This window comes from Fukomys damarensis, unplaced genomic scaffold, assembly GCF_012274545.1.
Source record: "Fukomys damarensis isolate Sample0158 unplaced genomic scaffold, DMR_v1.0_HiC HiC_scaffold_16, whole genome shotgun sequence".
Lineage (NCBI taxonomy): Eukaryota > Metazoa > Chordata > Mammalia > Rodentia > Bathyergidae > Fukomys > Fukomys damarensis.
The window spans coordinates 96,688,076-96,699,347 of record NW_022900928.1 but is presented as its reverse complement, the minus strand read 5'-3'; the positions used below and the strand labels follow the sequence as shown (position 1 = coordinate 96,699,347).

At 45.9% G+C, this 11,272-nt stretch overlaps 1 protein-coding gene across 1 annotated transcript in view; it reads right to left on the bottom strand.

Moving 5' to 3' along the window:
- Positions 1 to 3,276: 3,276 nt before the first annotated feature.
- Mkrn1 (makorin ring finger protein 1) overlaps positions 3,277 to 11,272 on the bottom strand; it is a 25,824-nt gene continuing 17,828 nt past the window's right edge. Inside the window, exons 3-8 of the mRNA XM_010631659.3 lie at positions 10,991 to 11,220; positions 10,330 to 10,556; positions 6,746 to 6,960; positions 5,911 to 6,021; positions 5,224 to 5,362; positions 3,277 to 4,879 (exon numbers count right to left, since the gene is read on the bottom strand). Coding sequence (XP_010629961.1) covers positions 4,667 to 4,879; positions 5,224 to 5,362; positions 5,911 to 6,021; positions 6,746 to 6,960; positions 10,330 to 10,556; positions 10,991 to 11,220 — 1,135 coding nt within the window. The 3' untranslated portion in view covers positions 3,277 to 4,666. The remainder of the gene's footprint in view (positions 4,880 to 5,223; positions 5,363 to 5,910; positions 6,022 to 6,745; positions 6,961 to 10,329; positions 10,557 to 10,990; positions 11,221 to 11,272) is intronic.

Below are 11,272 nucleotides of genomic sequence, written 5' to 3'. Positions count from 1 at the left end.
TTTTTTTTTTTTTGGTTTGAGACAGGGTCTCACTATGTAGTTGAGACTGACCTGGAACTCACTGTGTAGCCCAGGCTGGTCTCAAACTCACAACGCTCCTCCTGCCTCAGCCTCCTGAGTTCTGGGATTACAGGTGTGCGCCACCACACCCAGCAGATAGCAACTATTAATATCTCAAAACTCTAATGTAGGCCAAGGACTGGGGCTTTCAAGTTGCATGCATATTTTGTTGGTCATTACTTTGTCTACTGGTTATCAGACACTAGCAAGGTGAAAAGGGCATAGTATCTTTGACACATCCCTTCATTTCATAGCCTGCACCTCTAGAAACTGATTTTGGGGGGGCCAGGGATTTATCTCAGCAGTTCCGCCGCCTGCCTTGCAAATGCAAGGACGTGAGTTCTACCTCAGGTACAAAAAAAATAAGAAAATAAATAAAATCATTTTTGGGTGCCAATTATTTCAAAAGTTAAGAAAGATTTCCACTACATGCATTTGGCCTGTGGGATCTGCAGACATTGGCCTACTGGGCAAGTTTAAGGAGGAAACTTACCATGGGTGTGATGGCACAAACCTGTAATCCTAGGTACTTAAGATGCTGAGGCATGGAGATAGTACGTTTGAGTCCAGCCTGGGCAATTTAGCAAGAATCCCGTGCCAAAAGGTATGGGGAGGATGGAGCTCAGTGGGAGAACACAAATGAGGCCCAGTGTCAAGAGTCATTCTACATAATTCTGGGGGAAAAGTCATCTCATAATTATAGTATGACTATAGCTAAGGCCCAATGTCACCTCAACCGCAAGCCAGCTATGGCATTCAGAAACTCAACTGTTCTGCCTCCCATCACAGTTGAGGCCTAAATGGTCCTGTGATGCTGTCAAAATGCTCAAGGGCAAGAGTACATCAGCTGAAGCCATCCTTGTTCTTCTGAGAACCTAGTAATAAGAGGTTTTTCACCTGGAGACAACGTGTTTATTAGCCTGCTATCCCACCCCACCTGCTATTGTTAAGAACGCTCTCCTTTCTGTCCTCATCAACTTAGTACCACCACCCTGAGTCACCTGATTATTGTATAAACCCAGTAAACAGCGGTTAGCTGGGAGTGTTATCTTTGCCCACTGAGGCACTGACCACCCAGCCCGCCCCACATTTTGAAATTTTTCTTTAGCTCCTTTCTAGGCAGTTGGAAGAGTGACTGCCATCAGATGGCCCATGATTCAATCCCCATACCGGAAAGAAAAAAAAAGTACATACAAAAGCTACCAATGGAACAGTACGTAAATCAAGCTCAGTGGATGCTTTCCAAATAGCAAAGAGAAGCTGGGAGCAGACTCCTCAGAGGTGCTCTTGGCCTGCTATCAGACCGCAATTGTGTGGTTTTTTTTTTTTTTGGTACTGGGGATCAAACTCCACACCTTGGGCTTGCAAAGTGAGCAGTAGAACCACTGAGACCCAGAATTGCACCTTGACAAACTTTTGGCATGTTCACTTCTTGCCACGAATTTTTTTTTTTAAGTACCGGGGATTGAATTTGGGCCCTTGCACTTGGCAAGGCAGGTGGCGGAACCACTGAGCCAAATCTCGCCTCTTTTTTAAAAGTTTTGTTTTCAGTGCTAGCAATCAAACTCAAGAGTCTCAAGCATACTGGGCAAACAGTACCACAGAGCTAGTACCTCAGCCCCTGAGTTCTAACAAAAAAAAGAATCAGTGTGTCTGTTCACTCAAGTGAACACTGCTTAATGGGTGCAGTGGCAAGTAAGGAGTTCAAATTATAGCTTTGTGCAAATGAGGGCCAGGATTTAGCTCAGTGATGCCACGCCTTCCTGGCAAGTGCAAGGTCCTGAATTCGATTTCTAATACTGGGGGCAAAAAAGGACAATGACAGACAAGGTTTCTTTGTTATTTGCACCCCAACTGTTTTTTTGGGGGGGTACCGGGGATCACACAGGACCTTGTGTTTGTGAGGCAGGCGCCTCAGGTGCCACTGAGTTCCCTGGACCCTGAACCCCAACTTTCTGTGTAATAGGAAACTATGTTTGGGAAAAGGGTACTCACTCTCAAGGCAGACTGTGGCCTGCTAGCAAGGTGTACTGTAGGTTACACTAGCACTGCCTTTCTCCTAATAGGAAAAAATTGCCCTAGCCCAAGCCTCCTAAAGCCCAGTTATCTCCCAACATCAGCATCACTCCCCCAGGCTCAGGCCACTGGGACATGGGGCACTGTTCTTCAGTGCAACAGGGGCCGGGGATTTAGCTCAGTGGTTCTGCCACATGCCTCGCCAGCACAAGGTCCCAAGTTCAATCCCCAGTACTGAAAGAACAAAAAAAACAAAACAATGCATGTTCTTCAGTGCAGCATGACTGGTGCCTGAGCTTAGACTCAGGGGCCCTGCAGCTGCCAGCTTGACCCTAATGAGCACACACCTAACAAGGTTCCTAACCACGGTCAGTTTCAACAGCACAGTCCTGGTACTATTAAAAACGAAGTAGTATTTTTTTATGTATGGTAATAGTAGTAGGTCCTTATTTTATACATTATAGTGCATGCCTGTAATCCCAGCAATCAAGAGGCTGAGGCAGGAGGATCACCATGAGTTCATATAGTGAGTCTGAGGCCAGCCTGAACTACATAGGGAGACCCTGTCTCAAAAAGAGCACGAGGGCAGGGGATTTAGCTCACTGGTGCCTGCCTGCCTCACAAGCATGAGGTACTGAGTTCAATCCCTGTCACATCAAAAAACAAAAGGAAAAAAAAAACTCAGATATTGAGGCTGGGCATGTTGGCACATGCCTGTAATCCCATCACTTGGGAGGCTGAGGCAGGAGGATTGTCATGAGTTTGAGGCTAGCCTGGGCTACACAGTGAGCTCAAGGCCAGTCTAAACTATACGGCGAGACCTGTCAAAATGAGAAAAAGGCCCTTTCAAAATGCTGTGAGCTACACCTGACCAACTTGGGAACATGTGGTACCAGGAAACTGACAGTGTCTTTTGCCAATGAAGGTGTCCTGGAATCATCTTGCAGATTCTAAAGCAGGAGATCAGTTGGATGATGCCAGAATAAGGTTCTCCTAAGTCTCTTGGACATTTATTTCTCTGCAGGCTGGAAGCCTTGTAAAAGTTGGCACTTTTCTAAATAATCAGAGATCACAGAAATGCCACCAACCGAGGAACAGACTGAAGAGTCCATGAGAGAAACACAATTGTTCTTTGACATGTGCATGCTTCAAAACAGCTCATGACATAAAACAGAAAGACAATTTTTTAAAATTGTTTTATTTGGGAAAAGTGCTTCTTACAAAAGGGCAGCTGTAAAATACAGAGACCTCTGCAACAATTAACTTTTTTTTTTTAAGTGAAAGAATGCGTGGGGTCCGAGGAATCAGAGCAGTAAATGGACAAATCAGGAGCATCTCCCAAGTCATTTTCAGGAAACAGTGACAAAATGCAAAGATAAACTTCCCATGGAAGAATTCTTCTAACAAGTTAACTTAGCTTATCTTGTGAATCACCTCACCCTCTCCTTAGTGGTAGTGTGACTTATTGCTGCCAACCAGTTACACTGCTACAACAAACACCTTTGGGAGCAGTGAGTGTAGAGTTCCAACACATCTGTCCACCTGCACAGGTGGAGTGGAGAGGCAACACCCACAAAAACAAACAACCCCTACTGCAGAAGCCCTCAAATGAAGACAAAGCTTGTTCCAAAGTGCCTGGACCAGAAAAGTGAGACCATAAAACACGAAACCCAACAGTGTAGCCAAGCCCGTGGTTGTTGATGGAGGGGATAACCTGGTCACTAACCTCCCTGGCTAACCCACTGGTAACTAGACTGACAGCTAGCACGGCTAAATGAACTACTGGTACACTGCTTTGTCCTTCCAGATCTATGGGCCACATGGGGCCGACACCACAAAACCAAGTCTGTCCACTAACCCTAAGAATACCGCATCTAGGCAGTGGTCGAAGCTTCTTGCATGCCTGTTCATGCCCACACACCATGTCCTCAGCTCCTGGGTGTCCACAGCCAACCCTGCACCGATGGATGCCACCAATCCATGTGTGTCCTTCCCAAGTGTTCCTATCCTGCTAAGCTCACACTCACACCTGGTTCTAGCTGCCCAGTAGTATGTGTGCGCAATCAAACAAGAGACCAAAACCACAGGACAAGTGCACGGGGTCGGGGGTCACAGGGGAGGAACAGTCACAAACACAGACGGTCGGGCCTTCCAGCAGCCAAGGACCCATTGCTACATCCGGAGCAGAAGGCTGCTTACTTGCCAGCTCAGGTCCCTTTACCTGGCACCCTACTCTTGGACCCCAAAGCACGGCCAGTGCTTTTCCATTTGAACCTGAGAGCCTCGAAATGAGTGTGGAAAGTCCATAAACACAACCAGGCTAAAAATAGGTGACGCAACAAACCTATGCTAACTGTCTGACAGTTAAATAGATGTTACAAAAAAAAAACTAACTTGAAGATTTATTTTTGTAACTTTTTGAAACAGAAAATGCACTCTTGGGGAAGTGGGGTGGACAGCAGGCCCTGGTAAGTGGTCACAACAGCACCTGGAGTTGAGGCCTGACTAGGAGAGCAACCCACTGCCACACGGCACAGGGGACAGCTACTGTCTGAGGCTCGGCAGGCCGTTCCCGCGCCACGCAAAGCTGCTATAGGTCCAAGTCATAAAAGTCTTCCAGCTCATCATGAAACAAGTCCCACTCGTCCTCAGAGTCAGTCAGCTCGTCGTCCCCACCTGCAGCCAAAAGCATAAGCAACATCTCGCCCAGCTCAAAGGTGACAACCTCCTCTTCGTCGTTGTCAAAGGGGCTGCTGTTCTCTCTTTCCTCAATGAGCTCCCAGAAGTGGTTCCTCCGTTGGGCCTGTAAGAAACAAGGCCATGATAGGGGTGGCACTGCTGGGTAGTGTCTTCTATTCTGTCACTTACAAGGCAAAGCGTCCAAACTTCGGATTTCTGGTTCCACCCGACCAATGCCTCCCCTGGGTGGCTCACTGTAGGCTGGCTAGGCTAGGGCTTGGCACACTCGATTTCTCCTGTTCTGCTATCTGCTACCCCTCCCGGGTTCTGATCTTTCCTCCTCAGGGTCTCTCCAGCCTCACTCCCAGACCTGAGTTTCTAAGTTAACCTCCTGCCTCTTCCCCAACATGTGCACAACTCAACTGATAGCGGGGCAGTCCCCTCCTTTAAGAAAACAGTGAGAGTTACCCGGTATCTGCTTGATGTTCCCACTTTCTGTCTCTGTGGCTCCTCTCTACGGCCATCAGGGTACGCATGCTTGTAAAAACAGTTCCCTCCAAATGGGCAGCTCCCACGGCCTTCATCAAAATACCTGCACGCCTTGTTGCTGGAAAGGAAAATATCGCAGCCCTTATTCACAGTGGACTTCAGGTCTGTAAGTGACTATTCACCCGGCGTTACACGGGGAAGGACAGAAGCAGATGCCGGCACGCAGCCCTCCCCGAGGTATGCGCTCATCAAGATGTGTGCTAACGTGAGAGATGCTAGAAACAAACTCTATTTAGGTCTACACTGTTTACCAGCTCTAGCACCACTGATCCAGTAGAGCGCAAACCTTCTAGAAAGCCAACACACAAGAATTAATACAGGACAACTACAACATGGACTCAGACTCAGGTTGAGGCAGAGCCCATGCCTAGGCCTCATTGACCACTGTACAGATGTGATTATAACGCAGTCCCTTGGCATGCACCCCAAGGACTGTGTTATAGCAAGATGCAAACTGGTTAAGTGGCATCAGAGTGACAAGAAACCGCACTGGGGAGTTAAAGAAAGGGTAGGAAGGAGGTAGGAGTGTGTAATGCAGCACTGTTCTTTCCAAAGTGAACCCAGGCTGCTGGGCTCTCGGCTTGAGAAAGGCTGCAGTGCTCATACCTCATTGCCTCCTTGTATTTCTGAATGAGTTTCTGCTTCTCTTCTTTCTCCTCCACCCAGTACTCACTTGGAATGACAAAGTTAGATGTGATCCGGCATTCAGGGCAGGACCTGGGAAACAATGAACAGGCTGCAGTGCTCGTCCCGCCAGGGAACAAGGACACACCCCGGTGTGCTCCCTGACTTAGCGTGTGCTCCCTGACTTAGCGCCTGGGCCAAGGCTGTGGGCACTGCCTGACAGGGTCACCCTGTCCCACACCGGCCCTGTGAGGCAGGACAATCGCCTTCATGGATTCAGCTCAACGACTAGCCAGTTTCTTTTTAAAAATAGTAACTTAAGCTTAAAAATCAACAAAAGAAGACATTTCACACAGACTCCTTTTTCTTTCGTTGAAATAAATTTATTTCTTGTCACTTTGCTCTGTTTAGATTATGTACTTTGTTCAGTTATGAGAACAATCTTAAAGGATGGTGGATTGTTGGCTAGCTTAATGAATGGAATAGGAAAGTGGAAAATGTCAAACGTCAGGAAACATACATTTAGAGCTAGTTTCTCCGTGGAGCCTAAACTGGCTAATCCATTAAACACAATTTCCTCAGAAAAAGCACGAAAATCCTACAAACTGATACACAGGGCTTCCTCGTTCAAATAAAGTAGAGATTGACTACCCAGCAGCTAGCGAGATACAAAGAAGGAATCCCAATTAGAAGAATACCCAGTGTCAACATAAAATGCATGCATTTAAATGCGGTCCGTCTGGTTGAAAGTTGGCACGAGATAACTACATTCTTCCCCAAAATAGAAAGCACAAACGAAGACTGGGAGGAGTCTCACTTTATGATCTTGCTCTCAAACTGCTTAGCACTCCTCCACTTGCGAATACACTTGAGACAGTAGGTGTGGTTGCAGTTGGAGAGGATGCCGAAGCGGCGCTCGCTGGGGTTGGCTTTCTCATACACCACCTCCATGCAGATGCCACACACCATGTCCTTGCTGCGCTGCACGGCAAACGACAGCTCCATGTCCTTCTCGTGGGCCTCGATGCAAGACTGGAAGAGAGAGCAAAAGGTCAGTAATTGGAACTTTGGAGATGCCGACTCCACATTCCATGGCGCAACTGGCAAGGGCGTGCCCCAATCCGACTCCAAAAGGGAACACAAGACTCCTGGCAGTACTGTGACATCAGTCAGAGTATGAGGATTAACTGACCTCAGGGATTGAAAAATCACCCTCTTTAATCTAATCTTATACCTCCACCCTGCTACCAGCCAAGTCAATGACAATTTTCCATACTAAGTGCATGGACTTTGTTTTCCAGATGGACAATGTAATTAGGATTAAGGATCTAAATTAAAATCTGTGAAATACCCGCCTCACCTCCTGGGGGGGGGATAAAAAAAGCCCCCTCACCCCCTGGGGGGATAAATAAATAAAATAAAATCTGTGTGATAATAGGGTAAAGGAGCCAGGCAAGGTGGCACACATTGGTAATCCCAGCACTTGGGAGGCCGAGGCAGGAGGATTGCCACCAGTTTGAGGCCAGCATGGCCTACACATTGAGTTTAAGGCCAGCCTGAACTACATAAAAAAAGACTGTTTAAAAAACCAAACCAAAGCCAGGAGTGGTGGTGCACACCTGTAATCCCAGCACTTGGGAGGCCGAGGCAGGAGGATTGCCACCAGTTTGAGGCCAGCATGGCCTACACATTGAGTTTAAGGCCAGCCTGAACTACATAAAAAAAGACTGTTTAAAAAACCAAACCAAAGCCAGGAGTGGTGGTGCACACCTGTAATCCCAGCACTTGGGAGGCCGAGGCAGGAGGATTGCCACCAGTTTGAGGCCAGCATGGCCTACACATTGAGTTTAAGGCCAGCCTGAACTACATAAAAAAAGACTGTTTAAAAAACCAAACCAAAGCCAGGAGTGGTGGTGCACACCTGTAATCCCAGCACTTGGGAGGCCGAGGCAGGAGGATTGCCACCAGTTTGAGGCCAGCATGGCCTACACATTGAGTTTAAGGCCAGCCTGAACTACATAAAAAAAGACTGTTTAAAAAACCAAACCAAAGCCAGGAGTGGTGGTGCACACCTGTAATCCCAGCACTTGGGAGGCCGAGGCAGGAGGATTGCCACCAGTTTGAGGCCAGCATGGCCTACACATTGAGTTTAAGGCCAGCCTGAACTACATAAAAAAAGACTGTTTAAAAAACCAAACCAAAAATAAATAAATAAATAAATAAATAAATAAATAAATAAATAAATAAATAAATAAATAAAATTAAAAAATAATAATAAAAAACCAAACCAAAGCCAGGAGTGGTGGTGCACACCTGTAATCCCAGCACTTGGGAGGCTGAGGCAGGAAGATTGCTATGAGTTCAAGACCAGCCTGGGCTACACAGTAGTTGAGTTTCAGGTCAGTCTCACCTACATAGGGACCCTGTCTCAAAAAACCAAAAACCAAACCAGACCAACAAACAAAAATAAAATAAAGTAAAGGAAACTTATATGACAATTATGGGCTGCACACATAATTGTCATATGCCTTTTTATTTTTTGATTTATATATTTATTTACAGTGCTAGGAATAAAAAATTAGAGACTTATGATTGCTATGCAAGAGCTCTACCACTGAGCTTCGCCAACCATTCAAATGCCTTTAACAAAATTAGTTTTAGCCAGTAATTCACATGCACTGTGCTTGTGCTCTCGCGCGCGCACGCACGCACACACACACACTTTACCCACTGGAGTACGCAATAATTTTGGTACAATGAAAATTGTGTACTCATTACAACAGTTAACATCAGAATGTTTTCATCACCCTACAAAAAAGAAACTGCATACCCGCTAGCAGTTGCTCCTTCCCACAAAAAGCCCCAGTCCTCAGCAACCACAAATGTGAGGATTTGCCAGTTCTATTGTTTGTTCACACAGCAAAGTTCTCAAGGTTACTAGGGGTAGAGCAGATACCGTTTCCTCTTATGTCCATTGAGTGGCTACACACTTACTGTCCATTCATCACATTATATACACTTAAAATGCTCCCACCACAAAGAGGGGGTTTTATGAAAAAAAAAAATGCTATGAACATTCCTGTACATGTATTTGTACAGGCACCATGCACTTTTTAATCTGCATGATTACAGTAAATATAAAATGCAGAAAAGTAACAGAAAAGCCACCTATAAAGCTGCGTGCAGGGTCAGCATCTGTTTGGCAAGCATAAGGTCGGTCCTCAGTTTGATCCCGGGTACCAAGAGGGGGAAAAAAACAACCGATGGGTGCAGGGGCACATCTGTATTTCCAGCACTCAAAAGGTTGAAGCAGGAGGACTGAGCTCAAGATCAGCCTGAGATACACATAGAGATCTTGGCTCAAAAAAGGAAATAAAGCCAATTACGGTGTACATGTAATTCCAGTACTCTGGGAGGCTGAGGCAGTAGGACCCAAAATTCAAGCCCAGCCTTGGCAATTAAGCAGCAAGACCTTGTTTCAAAATAAAAAATATGAAAAAGGGAGTGGGGATGGGATGTAGTTTAGTGTGAAGGCCCTGGGTTCAAGCCCCAGGGCAATGGGGAGGATAACCCCATCCATATATATATATATATATATATATATATGTAAACCATTACTGTTTTAACATATTATACATTGGTCTTTTCATATTTTCTTTTTTTTGTTTGTTTGTTTTTTGAGACAGGGTCTCACTATATAGTTGAGACTGACCTGGAACTCACTATGCAGCCCATGCTGGTCTCCAACTCACAGTGATCCTCCTGCCTCAGCCTCCCGAGTGCTGGGTTTACAGGCGTGTGCCACCACTCCCAGCTCTATATTTTATCATTTAAAAAATCTTCAGAGGTAAGCACAACTACATGACCCCCAATATATATCAAAAGTCAGCAATATCACATCACCAATATGGGTTTAAAGGTAGGATTCAAGTTGTCTATTTTATACCACATTATAAACCAAATTACTTTGAAAGACAGAAATGATTAGACACAAAATCTGTTTCAATAAATAGAAAAGTTTATAAAACAATTCACTTAGAATCTGAAACCTTGGTACATTAAAGTTAGGAATGTAGATGACACAGCCACTTTGGAGAAGTCTGGAAGCTGCACAAAATTAGGCATATATACCTGTTACCTCAGGACTTCTGGAGACTGAGGCAGGAAGAACTTAAAATTTCTTTTGGTGGTACTGGGAACTGAATCTAGGAACTCTGCGCTGAGCTACTTCCCTGGCACTTTTAAAAATACTTAAGTCATCACATTGCCTGGGCTGGCCTTAAACTTTCAGTCCTCCTGCATCCAAGAGTGCTAGGATTCAAATGCTTCTCCGAAATGAACCAACACACAGAAAGGACAAACCCTGTTCCCCACAGTGGCACACTGATGCCAGAGACTTACTTTTATATGCTGGGATCTCTGGGCTGTATCCACTGGGTGCAAGACCTGCAGCCCACACATGTCACAGGCATCACCGTGCAGGTACACACAGTTCTCCCCGTAGCGACACTCTCCCACGGCAGCATAGGGGCAGAGCTGCTTCTTGGTCTCCACCGCAGCTGGCTCCTTCTCAGTCTCTACCTTGGGCATGGAGCCCTGCACCGGGGCCTCTGTACAGGCAGGGGCAGCTGCAAACACGTGAGAGGGTTGAGGGCCAAAAGTGAGGCGATGCTATCAACTACAAGGGAACTGAGAGCCTAACTGAAAAGACCAAGGAAGAAATGCGATTCAACTCCCAACAGTCGAATGAACTACTTTTTTTTTTTTTACTCTCGAAAAGCACAACTTTTCTTTAAGGCAGATGTTTCCAAGATTGGGTTTGAAAAATAGAAAGAATGCTTCTGTAATTCTTAAGGAATGAAATTTAATCTTAAAAAGTACTAGTCAAAGAGAGACTTTAGTTTTAAAATCATCCTGGATTTGTTACAACTGGGATTGAAACTGTTTCTCTGTCTCATCTCAGGTGAGCCAATTTTGAGCGTTACGAGCAGGCTGCACCTAGGGCTGGGCGAGGAAGGCTTTGGTGCTCAGCTCATCAGGGCCATGCTCTGCGGATACTCACTGCGGCCACAGTAGGGCTGCCCAGGCACGAACTCGATGGCGTTCACCCAGTCCTCAGACCCTGCACCTAGGGTGGGGAAGTGCACGTTTCTGGACTCAGCCTCGCCCATATTCATCTCCACGAGGGCTCCAGCGACAGAGGAGAGGCTCGAGGCGGCAGCAAGGGATGGTTTTGCAGGTAGATCTGTAGCAGCCACTTCTTCCTGTTTCAATGGCTTGCTGTGCTCATATCTGGAAAGAAGGAAAAAAAAAAAAAAAAAAAAAAAAAAAAAAAAAAAAAAAA